The following is a 25,722-nucleotide window of genomic DNA, read 5'->3' on the forward strand; positions in this document are numbered from 1 at the left end:
GTACAGACAGCTGTTGCTGCACACAGAGGTCAGATGGCTATTGAGAGGGACAGTATTAACACCTTTGTTTGAACTGTACTATGAGGTTTTCGTGTTTTTGTCTGACATAAACATTGAATTGAAAAACTGCTTTGCAGATGAAATGTGGCTGTGTACATTGGTGTATTTGGCAGCGATATTTTCAATGCTTTATGAGCTCAACCAAACGCTGCAAGGAAATTCTAACACTCCTTTTCAGGTTCATGATAGAGTAAGTGCTATGAAAAAGAAGCTGAACCAAGCAGCTAAAGAAGCAGAACAGAAAAAGATATTGTTGTTTCTAACGCTTGAGAATTTTGTTACAGAAAGTAACCTCAAACTGAGTCCTGCACTTCTGACAGACATCAAAACACACTGTCTTGGATTAATTCCGAGCTACAACATATATTTTCCTGAAGACTTCACTAAATATTCCTGGATCCAAAACCCATTTACTGATAAAGAAATAGCACCAGAAAACTTTACTGTGACAGAAAAGGAACAACTGTTTGAACTAAATTGTGACTCAGAACTACAGCAAACATTTTCTAAAATGTTGCTTGTGGCCCTCTGGGTTGAAAGACGTGGAGACTATCCACAAGTTTTTACTTCCATTCACAACTTCTTACTTATGCAAGACAGCATTTTCTTTACTTGTGTATCATAAGAACAAATAACGGAATAGACTCATTAGTGTAGAAAATTATATTCGTTTAAGACTGAGCAATCTTAGACCAGACATTCGCAAGTTGGCTTTTAATCTTCAAGCTCAGCCATCTCATTGAAGTTTTGTATTATTTATTTTTGTATTTTCCTTACAGTTTAATCATGTAATGTGTTTTATACTAATATCAAATTAAAACATATTTTTTGGTTACTGTATGCGGATTTCTTGTTCATATTAATTATTACTAAAGTAATATAATACTATACAGAATTTAATTTTTCATACTTATAGTTGTAAAATGATAAATAATAACATATTCCATCCATAACTACCTCCAGATGAATAAGTGGTACGCAAAATATTTTTGTCTTGTAAAATGGAACACCAGGAAAAAAGGTTGGTGATCACTGATCTAGAGCAGTTAAATCTAATTACTAAATCTCAAAATGGGTTCTTGAAAAGAAAATCTACCATCTCTGCCATTATTAACCTTCTTGAATATATCATTGACCAAACTGACAAAGAAAATTACATCTCTGCCCTTTTCCTTGACTATAGTAAAGCTTTCGACTGCCTAGGCCATGATTTGATCTCAAGGTATCATCTTTATGTATCAGAGGTACAGTCAACATCTGGCTCTCAACTTATCTGTCAAGATGATTCCAAATAGTTGAGGCGCAGAGCACTACTACTCTTGGCCTTGAAAACACATATCAATTACACCCAATGTCTGTTACACGAAGAGTACTTCAAGGATCCGTCCTAGGTCCAGTTCTCTTTGTTCTTTTTGTCAATGATTTACCAACATACCTCCAAGACCATAATACCACTTGTGTGATGTATGCAGATGACACAACACTCTTGATCAAAAATACCACTGCTGAAGAAGTGTACGTTACTGCATCTAACTCGCTATATAGTGTTCTGGAATATTGCAGAAGAAATGACTTGGCTGTTAACCCATTAAAAACGATACAAGTAAATTTCAGTAAAAGAAAGGACAACACTCCTAACATATCTGATATAGCAACTGAAAGCCATGTAAGAATGCTTGGTGTCGCTCTGGATGGGAATCTCACCTGTACTGAGCACGTAGACAGCCTCTACATTATTATTGCGGAATGCTAAAAGTGCTCACTGACCAATACAAAGCAACCTGCTTTGAAATTGGACAAGAAGTACTGATACTAAATTTACTAATTTTAAGATTAAAAATACCATTTAGTCACAATAGGCCTAAAATGGTAAAGTATTTATGCAAGAACAAAATTAAACTGAGTCATCCAAATAGTAAAGAAACAGTTTATTGTACAAAGTCGTATTCTACAATCTTAAGTTTTAAAGATGTCACTAATTTTCAAGCCAAAATATAATGAATGACTTTTTGGAGAACAAATTCTTTAAATTTTAAACTCCAATATAGAAAGCATCTTTTCTGTGTAAGACATGCATTTAATAAAAATTGTACTTTAACTTACAAACCTAAACTGAAGTGGGCCATCCCCAAGACTCCTATGAGGGTAGCTAACAGATTTTTTGGTGCAATGATTGCACAGTATGTTGCTGCAGCCACCCACATTTAATGAGCGTGTGTCTATCCAAGATGGTTCACACTTCTGGCTAGTTTATACCTTCCAGTTGAACCCACACTGGGCACATCAAAAACTGATGTGTCACTTAAATCTGGGCAACCTTGTGGATGTCTAGGAGCGGCACATCACTAACCGCAAATGTTGAGATTCTGGATAGCAAGGATAATTCAATAGGTCTAGTCTAGTTTACTGCAGAAGATAAGTGGGATTCATTCGATAAGAGTAAAAGGTTCTTGCTAACCTACACATAAGGGTGTCACACCCTGCCTGCTTTGACTGGAGAAGCTGGTTTAGAGCTGACTTCCCCTTCTTCCAATGGGACATGACTTGAGATTAGTGCCTTAAATTCTTCCTTGTGGATCTCGAGAGGAGGCAACCCCTACCCCCAACCTTACCCATCCAGAATATCCTGTCACTCCGGAAGTAGCACAGAGGTGCTTATAGGACTAGGTGCAATTTCTAAAGGTTCTTGTTCTAAGAGAACAACAACAAAAAACCATGCATATAGTAAAAATTCTAGTTTAACTTACAAACCTAAACTGAAGTGGGACATTCCCAGGACACCTATGAGAGTAGCCAATAGATTTTTTGGTGCAATGATTGCACAGTATGTTGCTGCAGCCACCCACATCAAATGAACCGATAATGCTTCAATAGCTTCAAATGGAAAACACCACCAAGCACTCCTAAAAAGCACAAAAATGTGGTGGTTAATGCAATTTATTTTTTATGAATTTAATTATATTTGTACATTACTTTTTTTGTTGCTGACTATTATTTTCATAAATGAATCTATTAAGATTTTTTACTAATTTAGTTATCAATTAACTCATTTTATAATATTAAATTACGGGATATAACATTTTAACCAAATTAAATAAAATACAAAATATAATATAACAAAGTAGAATAGAATATAGAATAGAATAGAATAGAATAGAATAATGCTTTATTTCTGAACATCAAGTACAGAGAATGGTGTCAAGTATGTTGAGGTTAGACAATTCAATATTCAATATATTCAAGTAAGATACAGTATGATATCTTTATTACATTGAATTATATTTGTGAGCATATATTGCATTCAATAATCTAGTAAAAGTAGAAAACACCAAATGTTTTTCATGTGCGAGTAAAAAAGTAACTGGTATGAAGTAATTGAATAAGTACATAAACTGATACACCATGGCATCAAAGGACCCGACATAACATAAGAAAAGTCTTACCAATGAATCAAACCAATTAATTTCATCACATGTGATACTTTTGATTTTACTTTAACATCACATGTGTTTCACCACATGTGTTACTATTGATGACAACTTTCACACGATAAAATGATTTACAAGGTTTGTTTACAAAATCGGTCAATTCTGTAATTTTCCCATTCCTTTCATTGTTATCCGTGTGACCAATATAAAAATAATGGAATTTTATTCCAAGAGAAACCTATGTACCAAGTTTGAAGTCTCTAAAACCCTCTGGCAAGGAACAATCTATGAGACAGACATTAATGTAACAATAATCTTTGAAAAATAATAATAATAATAAATAACTTACCCTATAAATGAGTAGCCTATCAGTCTCGCAGCATGAGCGAAGAAAGCAATAACGATGATGTTGACATGGCCAATCTTCTTACTGATCCGCTCAGCACCGTAGAGAAACGGTATACTGCTCAGTGTACCCACAGTCACTGTCACTCCTGCAAACATTCAACTGTTTCATTTTTTAGATATTTCAGTAACTTTGTATTCAAATCAGTGTAAAATAAAAATTGTTCTTAAGTATTGATAATAACAGACCTCAGTTGTCTAATATTAAAATAATTTCAAATGTCTTTATTTTTTAATTTATGTTTTAATTAATATGGATATATTCTAACTACAGTTTAAATACACACTCATTTGTAAGGAAGCTCAGCTCACTGTGGTGTGAAACTTTCATTTCATTTTTGACTTACTAATTATTTATTATTAATGGTTATAATCAAACACTTTCCGCAGTAACTTTTAAAGTCTAAGAGAAACGATTTCCTTTTGTGTCAACCATAGGTTGCTGTAATTGTATTGCTAACAGTGTCTTTGTATCAAAATTGTCTAATATACCTTATGAAAGTAGTCAGACTGTTATAAATTACTATAATTCATAAAAAAATTATGGGATAAATATTTATAAATATATAGCTTTTAAACAAATTGTGCCATTTTTCTCGTACTGATATTAATTGATTTTTAACTTTTGTAAAAAACTGTGATGTGAAATTTTATGTAGTGATCCCTGTAGTGAGTGTAATTGATTTTTTGTAAATAGTTTATTTAGTAAATATTAACTTTCATTGATTTTTAAAATTGAAAAATTGAATGATCACCTGGAACTTTTGTCTACTCACCAAGGAGATAATTATGTGCTCCAAGCTCTTTTAAGTACAGAAATAAATACGACTCTATGAAACCCCAGCAGTTCCCAAGTAGAAAGAGGAAGAAGATGAACATGATAACATGAGGGAGCTGGACAAGGCGTAGTAGATCTCTCATGATGTTATCTGCCGGCACTTTGGCTCCGATAGGCATCAACAGCAGTGAGACGGTGGAGATGAGCAGTAAAGTGTCATATGTGTAAAATGCAGCAGAGTAATCTGTGTAACCTATAAATCAAGTAAAAGTTAAAAAAGTGTCATTCTCTATCACAATCCTTGGACATTCAGATTTCTTTTCACTTTAACTTAAGGCAGCCTCCCTCTTACCAAGCTACCTCGGAACTGGAGATCCAACAAGATAACAATTTGGCTGGATAAACCGATTTGTTCTAAAATGTACTAAATTACAGTTTTTTTGTAATTAATCATACATTCACACGCATTGGAAAAACATGCATAAACTACAATTTACTTGTAAAAACAGCAAAAGTCAACTTAACATGAAAAGTCTGGACGAACTAGAAAAGAATTCAAGACTATACATGAATAAAGCAAAACCATGTTGGAATAAGTCTCTATGAGTCACAAAGTTTAATTTAAATACTGCCGCCATTCACTTTCTGTCGATTCAGTTCCAGCCATCATCACTTCAACTAGCCTCTGCTTTTAAAATATTGACATCCTTTCAACCATGACCGGTTAAAACAATGTCTTACTAAAAAGGCTTGCTTGAAAGGATGTCAATGTTTTGAAAACAGAGACTGATTGAAGTGGTAATCAATTAAAAGGTTGTTATTTAAGAGGAAGAATACTGTTATACATAAGAAAGAGCCATGTGACCCTAATTTAGTTTCTTTATATCATGTATAAATACAAAAATATGCATTCACTGTTAACGTAATGTTAATGTTGGCTTCACTTTTAAACTACAACACTCATATGAGACTCCATATCAGACAGTGGATTAAGACGTATTTTATATATACTAGTAAACTGTCAATTTAATTTATATATGTCCATTTTGGATATTTGTAAGTGTTATTCTCAAACAGCTATCAGTTTTTATTACAGCTGAATCAGTGGTCTGATATGGGTTGGAACATTAACATCAGACTGGTTATACGGTTATGGCCAAATCTCAGTAGGTATTTAACTAAAACTAAAAGAGATTAGCGTTTTCTTTAATGTCTGTTATCAATAATTGAGAATAATGAGTCGATGTCAAATCAAAGTGATCACTTCTACCCAATCATATAGAGTATTGCACTAATACAACTTAACATCCTGTACCCTAAAGACTAGACTCTGTGAAGCCTAAGAGCCAAAGTCTTAGGTGAAAGTCTTAACTTAGTTATTTCTTTTGAATTTCAAATGCATTGTCATGAGATTGTAATGCCTGATTTACATTGCAGAATTCTATGACAATATCAATCTTGACTGGAAAGGACCTCACAGACATAGAGAACACAAGAATGGCAAAATCAAAAATACCTAGCCACCAAATAACTGAATACAGCACAAGGTGAAAGAGATTAGGATATACCTTACCTAACTTTTTACTTTTTACATCAATTAAGATTCCAGTGAGTGGAGAGAACAAAGCCATTCCTAAAGTAGAGGAAAGCCTTTCTCTGCCGAATTCTCCTCCATATTTCTGTATCATTGTGAGTGCTATAGGGTCCATGACAGTGACGCTAGCCGAAAGCATGGTAGTTCCCACGAACCGCAGGAAGAAGTAGAGGTAGAACACGTGAGGTGCAGACTCCTTGTAGTCAGGAGGACAAACCTCAGGTCCACCATGACTAAATATTAAAAAAAAACTTAATTTGAAAACCATTATGATATAAATCATAATCCAAGTTTACTATTTGGTCATATTCACCATATTTTAATCGGGTAATATTTCAACAACAACTAAGGTTGGAGAAAATGTCAAAAGTCTTGTGAGCAAAAATGTGTATAATTCAAATATTTTCAATTTACTATATTCATTTAACCAAAACAAAATCATTTGAATTTTTATTTGTTTTACTATCCACAAAATAGTATAGTAAGACATTTTTAATTCAGCATACTTGGGGATTTGGCTATGATGAGTTATTAAAAAGTCTGGATGATGGTTTTATTAAAAAAAAACATGATTTAAGCAAGGAGCCAATCATATATTTGAACATCTATAATAAAGAATAATCATTCATTGATACACCTCTTGTGTAGAGGTTTTTTTTACCTCTGATGTTATGATTTAGCATAAAATCTTAAAACTCATAGGATGATTGATACGTTCTGCTAGAAGTTTGAAATCTCATATGGCTATTGCTGGATTGGAAAGCTTACAATTACTGTCACGAGATTTTGTTTTTTTGCACATAAGACCTGGCTTTAAAAAATAGTTTAAAAGATTCCAAGATGAATACCACATTGTTACCTTATTTTTACAACAAAATGTGAATGAACAACAGGCTACCTAAAGCTGCACTTCTGCACCATACAGTCTGCAGCCAGCTCCTTGAGAGTGTTGTAGGTGGAGGTTAGATTGGACGACAATACCACTCCTCCACAGCGTAGATCCTCTCTCTCTAGTGATCCGTAATCCACCCTCGCAGACACCAGCAACTCCTTACTGAAGTGTTGTGTGAAGTTGGTCACCTCCTCATCTTCATCTGGCAGTTTACTGAGTCCTGGACATAATTACAGCATATATCCAATAAAAAAATGTGATACTATTTTTAGTTACCTGAAACATATAGCCTTAAAATTTTCTTCTTCCCATTTGTATAAACCACTTGGTTTATCAGCTTATTAGTATTACGGTACTTTGTTTAGCTTTGTCAAATTTAAAATTATATTATGAACAAATCATCTCAGATTATTAAGAGCTGGGTTTGTTAGTATGGTAAAAGGACTGTTTTTGATTCTTGATAATTCCTTGCATGTATTTGCAATATATAACTAATTAGAAGAAGACAGTAAATATATCTTATTAGTAACATATTAATACTAATTTTAGTATTTGAGTTTGAACTGCACTGGATCAGGTTTAGTAATGTATTTAACAAAATCTATTAATAATCTGTTCAAAAAATGTATCTTTTTATAAGTAATTCATAATTTATAAGTAATTTTAATCCTTTGGTGTCGGTGATATTTGACTTAGGCCACAGATTTTTGTATTTGAGTAGTGGCGCTGTACAGACATGGCTGTCCTGGTTGACTGGTGTGAATTTGCACAAATCTTGTGATGCCAGTTAAATGCATCTAGCTCAGTTCTTACTTATTGGATTGGTTTGAAGTAGCCTTACAGCATTATAGCCTAGTCTTATGAACAGTATTTACAAATCAAAATAAAAAAAAACTGTTTGTGAAACCAAAAGTACTAAAGAATTGTATATCATTACAATAATAATAAGTGTAGAAAAAAGTCATAATTTAGATAGTATAAATAATTTGCTAAACTTCATTTATAAAGAAAATATGCTACAATTATGCCTTATAGTTCGAATTGCCAACAGCACATTTTAATAAGTTGCTGATGGTTTTACACACCAAATCATAAAAACATTGCAACAAAAAACGTGTTTAGATACACACACATAACACAACATTTTTAATGTATTTTTTACAAAATATAACTATCAATGTAAAAGTGAAGGTTTTGACACAAAAAGATAAATTGTCTATTGAGTAAATAAATAAGAACATATCATTACAGTGTAGGACAGCAGTGCTAATTGGCTACCAAGATGCGGAGCCATGCGCTATCTTGCACCTATCTTTGGCCACTCATTACTGGCCTGGCCAATCCGAAACAATTAAAACACGACCTTCTTTCACATTCAAAATTAGAGTTGTTCATTAATAATGTTCTTTTATACATATGAAGATTAAATAAACATGACATATTTAATTGTAAAAAATTTAAAAAACAAAATTAACTTTTTATTCATATAAATACTTTGCTTTTGAGCTTCAAACTGCATCTATTGTAGATTAGTTGCCAACATTTCATCTATTGTAATGCACCTTTCAGAGTGAGTTCGTGAGCTTTCCTGTTTACTTTCCTGATAGAACATTAATTCACCTGAAGAGGTCTATTGCAATATGGATGAAATGTTAGTATGTTACAACAGCTTGATACCCAATATCAAAGTACATGCTGTAACAATAGTTGTGAGATTATGATTAAAGCTCAACAATTGAATTATCGATAGCTACTTAATATTTTTGAGAATAAAAAACTAAGAAAGCTACTGTACCTAAATTTTCAGAAGCCTCAGCTAGCAGTGGGTGCATTGTAACTAATATGTTTATCGCTTGCTGGTTTGAGTCGTTTGGAAGTTTCAAAAAGCTTGAATTCACTAAGCTGTTATTTAAATCTTTGCCTAACTTTACTAGTTTTACTAACTGATTTGTCCCATTCAATATTGCAAACTGCAACTTGTTACTAGATCTCGACGAATTTCTCTGAAGTTTCCTGAAAAATAAGGACAGTAATCATAGAGTGCAATAACTGGTGATAGATAACTAGGGGCAGACATCTACACTATATGTCCCTAAGTAAAAAATATACACATATGATGTTTTCTTTCATTATAACTGCAGCTAAAGGTTAAAGAATTATTTAACACACAAATAACATATTATGGTAATAATAATTGTAGTGCTTTTAATTGATATGAGTACTAGCTATACAATTATTTAAAAGTTTGGAACAGGTGGTAAACAACGATGTAAAACAGATTCAAATAGTCTACTTTGCTTTGGTTTCTGCTTGCTTCCACATAAATAACATTTACAATAAAAAGTGTGTTTAATTCGTACAAAAAATAAGAGAAATTAAACTTCCAACTATGGAGTGTTTTTTAACATTTCAAATATTCCTATGGACAATAAAATGTTATTTTGAAACTGTTATTTATATGAATATTCAATTGTCACTGTTGCTACAGATGAAACGGAATTTTATACTATTGAAGATCAGAATTATTACAACAAATAATAAAACTGTGGAATTTTCTAAAACTATACAATTTTGTCTCCAAATTAACTCAAGGAGCAGAAATTTGAATTTCTGCAAATAATTTTTCTGTTTATTTTACAATTCAAATACAGTCAAAAGTTATCCAGTTATCTTCTGTAGTTAGAGAAGAATAAAACTTTGCTATATCATCTTTTGATTTAACTTTGTTTTAGTTTTAAACATAAAATCATGATTTGAACACATGTACAGTACATTGTCATCAGTTTAATAAATTTCACTTTATACAAGATTAGGATAGTCATTTATTGCCATTTTAAGAGTTATGCAAATTAATAGAAAATTTAATATTCACACAGTTAGCAAGCCATGGGATGTTTGAAATAGCTTGGAAAAAACAAATTGGCTTGTAAATAAATAACTCAAAATAACAATTAAAACTATTATATGTTACGAAAAAGTATAACACTACATATCGAGGATTGAAATCCACTCTCTTCAAATGTACTAAAGGCTCAAAGACAAGGACGTAGCCAGTGAGAGGGTCCAAGGGTCTGGACCACCTCAAAATTTTCAATGACTTTTTTAGCAAACAATGATTATTATTTAAATAATTCAGTATTATTGACATGTACTGCTGAAAGATCGTTCTTGACATTTAAATGGGTGAACAACTTTTTAAGGAATAAAATGGGGAATGAGCGACTGACTGCACTTGCCATACTTACTGTCAACTACAGGATCAGTCGCCTTGACCCCCCTCTCCAAAACTTTTTCCAAGCTACATCTTGCTCTGTCACTAAAAAAACAACACAAAATGCGGCAATGGACTGCCAATAAAAGTTAAAATACTTATTAAGTGATGCCTGACAAACGACATGAAGTCCAAACTGGAGAGAATGAACCCAAGTGATGTCACTTCACAGGAGCCAACACTGCTCTTACTTCACCTTGCTTTGCATCACTACACATCTACACATTGCTTCACCTTCATTAGTTCGGGTGTGACGTGTTTTTGCTCTTACGTGTTCACAGGGTGAGGCATACCACCTATCAGGGATGTGTAGCGGCTGAACGGAGAAACCTACCTTCTTCATTTTAATGAAAATCCCCATATTTTTACCCCAAAGAATTTGGGAACAATAATTTTAACACCCAAAAATATCTGTTTTTAACCTGAATAAGAAATAAAATCTGATAAGACGTGACTGTCATCTCTTATCATTTCTCCAAAATTTTTCAAAATTGTTCAGTAGTTGTTGAAGATAAACTTGTCCATACTGGTAGAAATTAACTGAACGTACGAATTAGATTAATTAAAACCGTTTAAAACATAGCCCAGTTTTGTTTTTGGCCTAGCATAGCTATTTGGTTTGTTATCAAATAAATCCATCACAGGTCACTAATAGATAAGTTGTAATCAACGTTTGAATTTGATAGAAATTTACACTTTTAGTATACAGTAATATCTCATTATACAGAAAGTGTTTTAAAAACAAGTGGTAGACACTTGTGAATACTAAATGCAGTAAAACCACGTAACAATTAGTATGTTTAGCGCCATTCTTAACTATCCAAGATAAAGGCAAACTTTGAATAAAAAAATTTAGTGTATAAGAGAGATATTGTAATGAGAGCCATAACTTAATTTCTTAATCCTAATTTTGAAGTATTTAAAAAAAATTGGAAAGTGCTGAAATGTGATAAATGTAATATATTTTTAGGAAGAGTACTTGGTAACCTTGGATTTTTAATATTATCAGTAAATAGAGATCTTTAAAATTAGGTACGGCTCAAGCTACCTTTACATTTGTAAAACTTTCAAAAATGACCTCTATTCCCCTCCAAAAGTGCCATTTTGGGGCATTTTTGGACGTTAAAAGTTATTTTCTCGAATTCTTTGGGGTCAGAATATGGAGGTTTTCGTTAAAACAATGTAGGTAGATTTCTCACTTCACCTGCCTTACAACCACAACTGGTGGTTTGTTTCACCCAGTCCCACAAGTAAAATGTATACTAATACCAAATTATATTTAAGAGACAGCTGTAGTAATTTTTTCCCATGAGAACAATGTTAAAACTCATGCACTTATACACCTTTATTTATGGTCGTAGCATTATGGGAGGTATCTCAGATTAAAGGTATAATTAATATGCATCCAAACTCTCTTTCAGTTATTTAGTAAAGTATATATTACTTTTTCAATATTTAAACAATAAAGTACTTAATCTTTTTATCTTTTTAATAACCTATGAAAATACTGAAAAATTAAAAAGCATCTTTAAGTTGAGACATCTCTCAAAATTCTACAACTAAAAATATGATTGTAAAAGTGCATGAGGTTTAAACATTGTTTTTACAGGGCCACAATCAAGATGGTTGCCAGTACATCTGGCTCTTAATGAAACTCTATAGACATTAGCAGGTTTTTATGATATTTTACAAAAATATCTTCAAAGATAGGTAACTAAGACAGAATTACCTCAACGCTGTTCCATTTTTTCGTTTCTTTCCAATAACTTGAAATGTCAATTCATCATCGGGAATTGGATGCCCATTGTTACAGAGTAGTTGCTGAAATCAAAAGTAAGAATTTTTATGTTTTAAAACTTGATTTAAATGGAGTAATTATTAAATATTAGAACATTTATTTATTTTCAAATCAAAATTGGTGCTGTGGTATAGTCTTTAGGTAACATAAATATGCAAACCCTAGGTACAACTTTTTTGTCAACTAATTAAATTTAAAGAAACTTACAACTAATAAAAATAAATACATAGTAATTTAAAAATGGACTTAAGAACAATTTACCTGCATAAATAACAGCATGAAGAAAGTTATCTCCTCACAAAGCTAAATAGTAGACACTGAGGAGCCTATTCTATTCATATGATATGGAGGGTGACCTACTCTTCAGGAAAAGTGCACGAAAACAATCATTAACAGTGTTCTCCATAATCTGGCATTTTATTCCGCCATCACATGATTGATTGTGTGTCATCCTCCATTTATGTTTCCAATACATATATTTGCCCACTCTTAATTTAAAAGCAACTAAGCTAGATACACTACCTGCTGTATAAGTTCATGCTTCATGCAGCTATTGTGAGACCATAAACCTCTTGGAACAATTTTCTTACTCCATCCATTAAATGTATTCCAGGATGAAACCAGTTTCCTTCTGGCTGAAAAGCCAGTTCTAATGGGAAAAGCTGTTTGAAGAGGTAATTTTAGAATTTCAACCTCTTTCTGGGGAGAAATGGGTAAATGTGGTGTGGGTTAAATCTTAATATATTCTACTAGAGTACCTCTTTGTGATGAATCTGGGGTGGGGTTATATTAATTGAGAGTGGGAGCCACAAAAAAGGAGTTGCCATAACAGTACCATACATTTTATTGTTCTCATGACTGTTGATCACTAATCTTCCACACATGTACACTACTTAGCCATGCAGGAGCACAGAATACAGCAGCTGAGTACAAAAGCAACAATGATGTATACATCAAATTTGTGTGTATAAGATATATATATATATATATATATATATATATATATATATATATATCATTTCAATAAACATTGAATCACAAAAAATACCTGCTCCGCCTGGACTCGAACCCGGATCTCTCACTTGCCGGGTGAATGTGCTACCATTACACCACAGAGCCCTCACTTTTTACGATTTAATTATTTTGTATCTGGCCGTATCTGTCACATATGCGTTTAAATAACCAAACTAACATATCATCGGAAGACCAAATACCTGTCAAATGACTTTTATTTACATTAAATTTGTACAAATGGCAATAGCCTTATTTAATAAGTCCTTTCGGAGCAAGTACTTTTTGCGATTCAATGTTTATACAACTTTAATGTATATATATGTATACCGGGTATATATATTATATATAATATATATATATTATAATATATATATATATTATAATAGGATATATATATATAAATGAGAAAGAGTGTTGATTGTAGAATAATCTTGTATAAACCACAACTGAGCTCAGAGACAGGACTTAATTTTTGTAAGAAACCTGGAACAAATTCTTTATTAATTTAAAAACCGTGTGTCTTGAATTTAATTATTAAAAACAGAATACTTACATTGTGGTTGAGACAAGGTCGGCCAGGAAAGTGTCTTATGAATCCGTTATGTCTAGTTAAATTCTCTTGTATGCAGTGATCCACACATTCGTGCAGGACGAGTGATAGCTTTTCATCATCAGGACACTCACGGCTGCGGCACGGACTCCACCAAACCTGTTGGTGCATGTTACTGTGTGTTACACTCACGCTTGTCTTTGTAATATATCATTAACTTGATGAAAAATTTATCTTTATTCTAAAACCAAAATGACTACAGCCTTCTATTATAAGTGAGTAAAGTTATTAAAAAACATTTTAGATGAATTCAAATACATAGATAGAAAAATTTGTATTGATTATTATATAAATGTATTTATTAACATAATAAATAAATGTTCTAAAGTGACTAAATTAATATGCAAAATATTATTTTTATTGGAATGTAAGAAATGCTTATCAAAAGACAGCTCTGTCAGTTCAGTTCCTCCACACTAAGCCTTTGACATGACTACATTAGCATGCTCACTGTAACTCCTTTTGCAGGATTTAGTAGAGCCTCAATATGTTATGTAATTTTGGTCATTTATGATATTTTCATTAAATTACACATAAGGAAACCCACAATAGATGTGTGATAAAACTTTCATTTTATAATTATTTTCCCATGCTTAAACTCACTTCTCACCGTCAGACAAAGAAGAAAAATTGTCCATCCAGCATCAATTTCACTGTCCCAACTACTATACTATTATTACTTCTAATCACAGTTTGGAGATATCACAATCCCAAACATTTTTCTTAAAACCTACATAAAGTGGTCATAAGTTGGTGCATCCATATAATGTCAGACCATACAGAGGGATTAAGAAGCTTTACAACTAAAATTAATGTCGTTTTTCTGTTCGTTTCAATACGAAACAATATTAAATCATTTAAAAAAATGTTTGCTTACAAGGAAAATTTTCTTCTGCACATAAACCATAAGGGCATTTGTACGGCTTCTGAAGTGATAGGATACTCAGGATGGGTGAGATCCTTCCAGTGATATTCTGTAGTACAGTCACCATGACAATGGGTACTATCTCAGCCTTCCACTTTGGAAGACGGAATTTTTATATTTCTGCTTCTATGAGTCAAAACGAACAGGGAAGTGTCATATTTGGAGAGGAAGTGGACATTTGGGCTTGCTAAAACCTTTACCATGAAGGGAGCCCCAACCACTAGAAATCATCCTTTGCAGTAAACTAAACCTATGGATCAAATTATCCCCTTAACCCAATATCTCTACATTTTTGTAAGTGATATACTGTTCATGGATATCCATTAGGTTGCCCATCTGTGATTATATTGTCTTATATAGGTTGTGATGGCAGATATAAACCAGCCAGAGGTAATATTCCATGATTGGTTTAGGACTGGTCCTGGAGGTACCTCAAGTAATACATTAATATGAAAACTGTAATTCTATATTGTATATTTCAGAGTAGATGTAGGAAATCAGAAAACCTTCCAAAGTAGATTCTTTTGTCTTTAGGGGGTTCTTTCAACACTGGTGGAATTTTCCAAACAGGAAAACAATAAAATCTCAATTTTCAAATTTTTATGGAACTCCCCATGAATCGAACCTGTGACCTCTTAGTATTACTCGTTCAGTGAAGATGGATAATTGCATTTCAGAGTTATGGATGATCCACAATTTAAACTTGTGATTTTTGTTGAGGAAGGACAATTCATTGACTTAAATAGGAATTCAAAATGAAATTAAATGATTTGTACATAGGACTGTATATTTTACATTTTATCACTGTATGCATTGGAAGTAAGTATCAGATAAGAATGAGAATATAGCATGAAATAAAGTCCACACTTAGAACAGTTCTGACACAACAACACATGAGGCAGGTGCATTTACTATCACCAAGCATTTCCTGCAACTCTAGATGCGATATTACTGTTCCCAACCAAACTTGTTATATATCATATATAAAGACTCAAGGATGTTCACCAGCCACTTCCTGATGAGACGATTCTTGTAATGATAGATGTAGAATCGCTCTTACACTAACATTCCACATCAAGGTGGTCTGGAAGCCACCACACATTTTCTTGAAACAAGGCCAAATAATACTAAACCTTCAACAAACTTTCTTAACCTCACTCATTCATTTAATTTTAACAATGAATAATTTCAAATTCATGGAATCAGAACTATCTCCAAATTAAAGGAACGGCGATGGGTACTCGAATGGCCCCATCATACGCCCAACCTTTTTATGGGATTTGTAGAACAAAATTTTCTTAAAACTCAAAATTTCCTTCCTTTATTGTGGCTAAGATTTATAGATGACATTTTTGTAGTCTGGAATCATGGGTTAGAGAAACTTCATTTCCTTGATAGTTTAAATAAATTTTCATATCTTAACTTTAATTGGAATATTAATCACAAAATCGTCACTTTTTTGGATGTTGAAGTTTTTCTAGAAAAATCGTAATTTAAAAACTAAAATACATTTTAAGGGTACTAATAAAATGAATTTCTTACATTACAGTAGCTGCCATCCAAATCATGTAAAAAAGTCCATTCCAAAAAGTCTTTCGATTAGAGCCAAATTCTTATGTACAAATGCTTCAGATTTCAAAAATTTACAAAAGCAAACTTACTAAAGCTCTTTCTAACAGGGGATACCCTAAAAAACTTTTTAACCGGCAGCTCAGACAAACCAAAAAAGGTTACAAATATTCCAAATCACTTCCAAAATGATCCCTAAATTTATAACAAAATTTTATCCTGGTTTGCACAAATTCAATAGAGTTATGAAAATTGGCTATGAAATTTAAAAAAAAAACTCGCCCTTAACTGAGAAATTATTGTCCAGGCCACCTAGAATAGTATTTAAGAGACCTAAACATTTGAAGAATATGCTTGTAAGGCCCAAAATTCATGTTGGAAAAAATTCTGAAAATTTATCTTTTGGCTGTGAACCATATAATAAACCACATTGTGGTATTTGCAAAATTATGGATAAGACTGATCAATTCCAAAGTAGTGTCACTAACAAAACTTATCCAATAGCTGGTAAATTGGACTGTACCTCCACAACAATTCAATTTACCAGCTAACCTGTGGGTTTTGTCCCCAAGGACTAACATTGGGCAAACCTCAAAATTCTTTGGGGGTACAAATGACCGGTCACCCGTTTTTCTATCAATCACAAAGACGAAAAAAAACCCGTAGCCTTACACACTATTCAATATAACAAAAGCTTTGAGGATTGTTATAAACTCAAAGCTATAAGCAAAAATTACACCTGAAAACAGTTGTGAAAACAGCTCTCGAAATGATTTAAATTTAAGGAATAATGAATTGGCACACCAACTTGTATTAAAATCGAAACAACCATATGGACTTAACATTCGCTAAATTTATTGTTTTCCACTTGAATAATTACATTCTGATATACAAATTTACCTAAATTCAAAATTAGATTATATTATATTATGTTTACTATTGTTAAATTTAACAACTAATCAAAACTTGTTTTACATGTCAAAATTGTATTAATTTACATTTAGAATGTTTATTATCAGGTGTTTCTCCTTTTGTTTGTTTATTTTATTCTGTGTATGTTTTATAAGTGTACTTGAACAAAGTTGTTAATTACAACGAAATATTGTACATAAAAAAATTGTTGTTTTCTTTTGAAACTGCTCTAAGATACTATATAAATTATATATATATATATATATATATACAGTATATATATATTATATATTATATATATATATATATATATAGTATATAGTTTATATATTCATATATACAGGGTGTTTACTAACGGTGTTCCAATATTGTAGTATATTGTTCTAGACATGAAAAATGAGCAAAAAAACTCCATATGGAGGTATGTCCTAAAACTTTAGTTTCCGTCTAGCTGTCTGTATGTGATTTTTAAAAGTTATATCTTTTATACCAGTAAAGATAAAGTTATGCAACTTTGCAGTTGTTTTGACCTTTTATATGGCCATTTGAGAAAAAAAATATGAACAAATTACCTTTACACCCGTTTCAAAATGGCAGCCAATCATAAATTTTTATGTTACATTCCGCAAAATCAATACCATGTATTTAAATTTTACAAGAATAATAAAATGTTGTAAACTTTATTCTAAATCTAACAGTGGTTGTTTCATTAAAAATCAAATAAAAAACAACTGATTAGTACTACTAAACGTAATACCATGTTTTACAACATTACACAACAGGAAGTATAGTTTTCTAAACTGTTTTACTCTGAACAGCTGATTTAAAGTCAATGAGCTGATTAATGTGAACAGCTGTTTATTTAGGTTTTTTAAAGTTGTTTATGTTTTCTAGGCATTGTTTGCATTTTGCTCATAACTAACTTAACCTATTTCTTCTGTAATGTAAAAGTTGCATTCCAATTACTTTAGTATAAAGTATTGATTGTTTTAATTAGTAAGTGTTTATGATTTAGTTTCTTTTTAATTAGAAACAATAATGGCAAATAACGATATTACAATTTTACCAACTCAGAATTGGCAGACGTTAGTTAAATGAGTCATTTAATATGAACAACAAATTTCAACAGAGAGTTGAATATATCGAAATAAGCAGCATTTTTGTTGAGGTGAGTATATCAATATAAGTGATTAGTCTCTAATTGAATTTACAAAATTTTGGTACTTTGGGATTATACCGACCACACCCAGACATGAATCGTTATTTGACATTTTGCTTCTACTGATTACTAGATTAGCATAGAACAATATTTCGTCAATATAAAGCAGGAATTATCTTTATCGCAAAACCCCTCCCCAATCCTCAGACAAAGGTCAAAGTCGAGCGGTCCTAGTAGATAACGTGACTGCAGAGTATCGCCGCCTGTTTAGCTGGTGACATCGATACAATTTTTGTCGACCCGGAAAACTGGTGCTAATACTCAACAGGTTGAGCAAATGTGGGGTTCAGCTAAATGGCATAATAAAAAAACGACGAAAAGCACGACACCATCTTGACTCATACCTAGCTGAATACATTGTGGCGGTCAGCAGTTGCGGCTGAAGGCGGAAATCCACTACACTCACTCATCCTTCATATTGCTGCAATCTGGGCGTCACAGGAAACCCATTAACAATTGATAGTAGTAATTTTGTAATTAAAGAGTTGTTTTTTTCGTTCTATAATGTTTGTTTCTATAAATTTATATTTTTTGTGTTCCTCACAATGTGTGGTCGGTATAATCCCAAAGTACCAAAATGGTACTAGGCCTAGGTGCCTTTAGAATTCAACTGGACCAATTTCCAATTTCAAAGAGAAACATAAATTAATTTACATCATGGTGAAAAACATTAACATTCGTGTTAAATGGCATAGAGACATGTTATTAAATATTAATTTAGAGTTTCTATTTAATGACTTTGGACAATGACCAATTCTCACCGTTTCAAACTGATATCCAACAACATCCCACAACTTCACACCTGTTACAACTTGGCTCCACCAACGTGTGACAAACATCTCACTTCCTTTCAAATTTGTACCATCAACATGGGGCTAGACAATCCAAACACTTTCAAACAATATGAATAAAAAGACCTAAATGGGATTCCAAGGAAGCAGGTACACGGTTGATGCAGGAATATTACAGTGTATCAATGTCTGCCAAGAAAGAATTTCATTCCATTAGCATCTCACAAGACAATTCAGACTTTAATGCCACATCGACTTGCACTTTAGAGAGGCTTATTCTATCTCCAAGCCTCAAGAAAAGCAAACCATGTGTTTTAAAGAACACATTAGTCAAAAACTTTATCACTTGTAACGCCCTAAATCCAAAACAAACCTTTGTTGCTTGGTATAAGCATGCAAAGTTTCTCTAAATTAGTTTGTAATTAAAATAAGCACTAAATAATAGCTAGAGAAGTCTGTGTACTATGTTTAAAAAGTTTAGGGTTGTCTAGGAAAGACAAAAACACTTTCCACTGGAAAGATGATCAAATTATGATTGAGATGAAAGACTCTGACTTTAGAATTTCTCTACAATTACCTAAAATATATTTTAATTTTATTTATTGCATCATGTTTCTTACAATGATTAGAATTTAATGCTATATTAAACTTAAGTAAGATAAATTTTGTTTTGAAAATTAAATTACAGTAAAACTTACACATTACTTTTAAGTATTTAAGAATTTGTTCACCAAATAGAATGCTTAACACATAACTTAAGTTTAGAGAAAGTTTAATTTTTTTTACGTATCAATTTGTTTAATTTGAAAAAGTAAAGCATTGAACAGTTTTAGTAAAGAATGTTGAGCCCTTTGTTCATATATTTTCAGGATATTGCAATATATTGTGCCTGCGGTATAGAATATTCTAAGACAATAATCATAAAGAAAATCAGGATATCTTTTTAAAACATCACTTGAAAAACATAAATACATGGAAGTGGATTTTAAAAACGATTCGTGGATTTTAAGAGGCACATTATCTTGACAATCCTTTTTTGATACCTAAATACTTTAACTGAATTTATAGAACTTTCGCAAAAAGCTAAACCATGTCTCAGATTACATGTGTACATGAGTGGTTGTTAACTTCAAATGTTCCTGAAATGATTGGAGTATTTCAATTAAATATTACGGAGCACATACATTTAAGTTATTTCATTAGTGCTTATAAAAACTGTTTATTCCTCCTGCTTCAGGGCCCCAAAATACTGCTCATTGATCTTAAAGTCCAATATTATCCTAAAATGGATCAGAAGATTGGATACATTGTAGTAAACATTACTTATTTCAGGAGCAATTATTGTGTTTTTTAAAACGTTTATCCCTGCAGTACTCTATTATTCAGTAGAAAATTGTGTTTGAAGCCATATTATGTAACTGCTTTATAGTTACTAGACAAACTTTAAAGTTGCAATGAACTTTTTTTTTATTTTCTTGTTGCGTTAGTCCCAACAACAATAATTAGTCGTTATTCTAAATTTATATATTGTTTATTCTCCATCTAATGTTTGTTATTCATTTCATTTTGTTTTATTCTCTTCTGTTACTAGATTCTTAGTTGTAGTCTCAAATGTTATAAGTAAACTACAAATTTAAAGTGGTTTATACCATAAAATAAATAAATACATGTTTTATATAAATGCCATAACTACAGATAAATGCTTTAGAATTTTCCCATTTTAACACAACTTCAATATTTGAACAAAAATATGTAATTTCTCAATGCAATTTAAACACAACCAATTTTTTTCAGAAAATAAAAAGCAATTGGTTTTATATTGGAAATATACCTCAACTTCTTCTGTTTTTGGGTTCCTCATTATGTAGGCCGAAGGCACTTCTCCAGGAATTTCCATCTGAGGTATCAACATCAATGAGTGATGGAACAGAAGATTGAGAATCAGAGAGAAGAGGACAACTGGTTTATAATGGCCAAACTTGTCTACTAGGAAACCTAAAATAATCACAATTTTAATGCAAAACACAGTTTAGATCAGCATTATAACGATACACTGCCTTAGTCATATTGAAGACAAATTATTTTGTTTCATTAATTCTTTATTTTATGCATTTAATGGTATTGAAATTAAATTTTTGCTTACTACACTCATAAATTATTAGCTGAGGGTTAGCAAAGCCTATCATTCAAGAGGCTGGAAAAATTGTATTCATGTTTGTCTGTCCGCTCAATATCTCAAGAACTAACGGACTTATCGATTTGAAGTTTTGAATGAAGCTTTATTTCTATACACATAACACTGAGTTTAATGACTATGCATGTCACCACATGAGATTTGGCTTATGTTAGCCAACTTTTTAATATTTTTTGCCATAAGGATAACCATGATGGCAACGAGAAAATAGCATAATTCCCCAAAATCCCCAAGCACGGCAGAGCAACTGAGTTTTATGCATAATAGATGCTCTACTGTGCTTGAGAATCTTGTCTAAAACATAGCAGTACACTCAATTGTGCACCTGATGAGACGATGAGAACACTTCATCTGGTTTGAAGGTTATTGTTGACGATGGAAGGATTGTGAAGGAAACAGGATTTTTCCTTCACTTCATCTGGATTGCACTGGATGGCTGCTAGGTGAACCAGACAGACCTCTTTTGTAGTCTCGATGTTAAAATGATTCAAAGAGATTGTTTTTAATGTCTTCATCGCCGACCTCTCTCGTACCTCTTCAGACGGACGTGGTCTTTAGATTCCAAGGGGTCAAGTCTCTTGAGAGTTTCAGGTTTTAGACGCTGCACTGAGTGGAAGGTAAATGGAGCAAACTCAACATTTGTATCTAATCAATCCTTCCCACCATAGCTGCGTGTGAACTTTTATCTTGTCAGTTCCAAAATTATAGTCATGTAGACATCACAATCAGTACAAGTGCCTCATCATTGGGTGTATCAAAACACAGGTCCCTCACAGATGTTAAATGTTGTATGTTCTGTGTTTATTTATCTTTCAATGAAATGTATTTTCAATGCTTGAAGATGAGACTTGTCTTGAATGTGGTGTCAACATAACAAAACACTTTTGGAGCTGTTTGCATCATTATTTTTAGTGAACTGTAAAAATACTCAATACATACCCGTAACTGGTGGACTCAGGAATGTTGTTAAAGGCAAAGCTAAGTAAACAACGCCAATTTCTTCCACCGTAAGGCCTATGCTTTGCATGTGAATTGTTAGAAATGGCAACAAAGATCCAGTTGCTGAAACATTAAACATAATTTATTAAAAAAAACAGGACACACTATTCAGTATGTTATTGCATATACAATTTGACTGAAATTTTGCATACCTGTACTATATGTCATATAGAGTGAAGCTTTGCCGTAACAACTCAGATTGGTTAAATTTATACAGAAGGTAAAACATAGAAATAAATTGGCCCAGTGGTAAAGCTAGAAAAAATTTAGAGAGGAACTGTAGACACCAACCACCAGAAAATCTAGAGAGTATGAAACAACACATGCATGCATCTACAATTTAAAAAACTCAAACAAAAAACACATATGCTGATTTAAGAATGATATATTTATATTGTTTGTCGTCCTTTGGGTGGAAAGTAACAATTGGTTTAGTAGCGGCCATGGTAGTCCTAATTTAGGCTCATAAATTAATTTTTGTTGCAGTACCTTTTTTTTCTTGTTATTATAAATAAGTTACATGTGCAGATCATACAGGTTATAGCATTTAAAAACTCCCTGTGTACTTGCGACTAAAATTATAAAACCATTTATATGACTGACACATTTGTAGTCTCAGTTTTACTTTTGAGTTGAACTACTTCAATTGAAAGATTTATTGTCATAATGATAGTCCTTCTGGCACAGTCGGAAGAAGTAGGTGGATTTTTTGACAACTGAAATATTATCAATTTATTCTCATAAGATTTACATGTTCTCAATATCTCTTGATTGGTAAATGTTATAAGCATTCCATAACAGGTTTCATTTTTCTCTAGTTTTGTAAATGAAGAAATTCTGAAATTTTCGTTATGTTTAATCGTCTGCTATAATGGAACAAAATGGTGTACAAAGCTGTCCAATGAACTTAGTCAAGTTATTTATATAGTAAATTTTTGTACCAAGTTTGAACCTATTTCAGCATTTCTATAGCCAGCTCTTTATGTTTAAAAAATTCTTGTAGGATTTACATGTTATTGATATCTCGAAAACGGTTCAAAGTACAAAAAATTGTTTATGACCAAATTGTTTAGTAAAAAATATAAGTACTGCAAAGAATGTTATAAGATTACAACAAATGTTTTCTCTAGCTTTATAAATAATGGAGTTGTGAATTTTTTAAACGTTTTGATAGTTATTAAAAAACATGGTGTAAAAAGCTAGCTAATGACCTTGACAGAGATATTCATAAGATCAAGTTTTGTATTAAGTTTCAACATGTTTGGATTTTTGTTGGGACAGGTACTGTTTTCATAAGCCATGTTATATAGCACAGATATTTTGGGACAACATACAGTGGGCTGATTTTGTAAACGTCTACTTAAAATGTGCAGGAATAAAAGTGGTTTTAAACTTTTTAAAAGCATTATCTCAAAAATAATCATCAAAAAGGCATAAACTTGTATGTATGCAATTTTTTAATAAGGTGGTTTTTGGATTTGAAAGTCATACAGATAGATTCATACGGATAGGCAAAATCGTTTTTGTCTGCAGTGAAGGTGATTTCAAGCAGATTTATATGAAATTTACTAAAACCAATGTCATAACTTTAGATCTAAGTCCTAGGTACCAATGTTTTATTGTAATTCGTAAATGTCTTGGTGGGTGCTGTACATTCCAGAATATGTTAATTTTAAGATAACACATAAGAATAACACATAAGAATTTTTACTACCTGGATTAGAATATATTTTATACATTATTGTCAAAAAATAAATTGTTATAAAAGTCTTACCTCCGTACATCATGAAGAGTGTCACTTTTAGCATAAATAAATTGGGATTAATATTAAATTTTTCACAATATATTTCAAACCGACTGGGGTTGAGGTGCACTACTTCCTTTTCTGTATCACCCATTTTCAATTCTATATAATGAAATGTGCTGAAGTGGGTTTACCGATAACTGGGTAGGGAATAATCTTAAAGCCTTGATGGTGTGGCTAAAGTTTGCTCTGGAAAAAGAAAACACCTGTAAATCTTGGAGAAATATTTATGAGCAGACAATATTTGAGTGAGTCTGAGATTAGTCAGGAACATAATGAGGAAAACATTGAAGATAAGAGATGATGTGCAATAAAAATTGTAATGGAAATATTAATATTTAAATATTTTAAGGTATAGTATTAAAAATTAATGCTAAAATAAAATATCACAGTTTTAATTTTCTTATAAACAATAATAATTTAATGTTTTAATTCCAAATGTAACATAATAACAATTCACCTACTGCAGCTTTTTTACTCTAAATATATACAATATATATCAAAACTAAATTAACTACTTTTTAAATAAAAATTCTTTTTATTATTTAAATAATTTATGATTATCTAAAAAAAATATTAAATTCACTGTTGTTTTAATGCAAAGCCATATATATATATATACAGCAAGTGCTTTAATATATTCACCATTGCAAGTGAATCACATACTAGATGGTTGTTTCTACCCATTAGGAAAAACCATGAATAGAAAATACTTTAAAAATTAATGTATGTCACAACTGTGATAATTCTACATGCAAATAGCTAAACAATATGTTTTTTCTTACTAAGATATTGGACTTCATAACTTGTGCTATGAGTGTGGATATCCTATGTACAATTAAATGGATACACTACCTCATCAGCACCAGTAGATGTTTGGAAATTGACATACTTTCTTCTTATAAACCGTAAATAAACATCTGCTGTGGAGAACCATCCAGTACAAACACATTGCACTTCTAGGTGTTTCTAGAATATTCTTCCCTTCTACCGATGTTCTTTACTCTTGTTCAGTTGAGACCATTGCCTAGAACAAACTACTTGATGAAGGGATTATGTGTCACGTTTATTGCTGCTCCTAGAGAACATTAAATGAAATCACTCTGAAGTGTCCTACTGTTATAAATGAGCACCAGTCATGAGAAGAATAGTGTTAAATCTCACTTAGGAATGTCCAACACAAGACTAGTGTTATCTCTATTACTCAACTATGTAAATGTCTGATTATAATCACTTATATTATCAGTTGAATGTGTTTTCAGTCTTTTCTGGGTCTCCAGGTTTGAGCAAATAGACAATATGACCCAAAACCACAAATAATAATCTGTGTCTACAATTAGTAATAGTTTAATGCACTCGTTTGAAGTTTGGTACCTTTATTGTCACCACCAACAAGTGTTCTTTGTTATAAAAAAGGTATATACATAGGGGATCCATTTATTTAGTTTATTTTTTTATA

General features: G+C 31.9%; 1 protein-coding gene across 2 annotated transcripts in view; it reads right to left on the reverse strand.

The window, feature by feature from the left end:
* LOC124362674 overlaps positions 1–25,456 on the reverse strand; it is a 31,586-nt gene extending 6,130 nt beyond the window's left edge. Inside the window, exons 1-12 of one of the 2 annotated variants that reach the window (XM_046817373.1) lie at positions 25,119–25,456; positions 24,234–24,452; positions 22,400–22,522; positions 21,098–21,261; positions 13,794–13,949; positions 12,158–12,249; positions 8,953–9,170; positions 7,164–7,377; positions 6,245–6,498; positions 4,670–4,924; positions 3,838–3,982; positions 2,812–2,963 (exon numbers count right to left, since the gene is read on the reverse strand). In XM_046817373.1, coding sequence (XP_046673329.1) covers positions 2,812–2,963; positions 3,838–3,982; positions 4,670–4,924; positions 6,245–6,498; positions 7,164–7,377; positions 8,953–9,170; positions 12,158–12,249; positions 13,794–13,949; positions 21,098–21,261; positions 22,400–22,522; positions 24,234–24,357 — 1,897 coding nt within the window. In that variant the 5' untranslated portion in view covers positions 24,358–24,452; positions 25,119–25,456. The remainder of the gene's footprint in view (positions 1–2,811; positions 2,964–3,837; positions 3,983–4,669; positions 4,925–6,244; positions 6,499–7,163; positions 7,378–8,952; positions 9,171–12,157; positions 12,250–13,793; positions 13,950–21,097; positions 21,262–22,399; positions 22,523–24,233; positions 24,453–25,118) is intronic. The other variant, XM_046817374.1, reaches the window with a different exon arrangement.
* Between the last annotated feature and the right edge of the window lie 266 nt (positions 25,457–25,722).

The sequence above is a fragment of the Homalodisca vitripennis genome, chromosome 5 (assembly GCF_021130785.1).
Source record: "Homalodisca vitripennis isolate AUS2020 chromosome 5, UT_GWSS_2.1, whole genome shotgun sequence".
Classification (NCBI taxonomy): Eukaryota; Metazoa; Arthropoda; class Insecta; order Hemiptera; family Cicadellidae; genus Homalodisca; species Homalodisca vitripennis.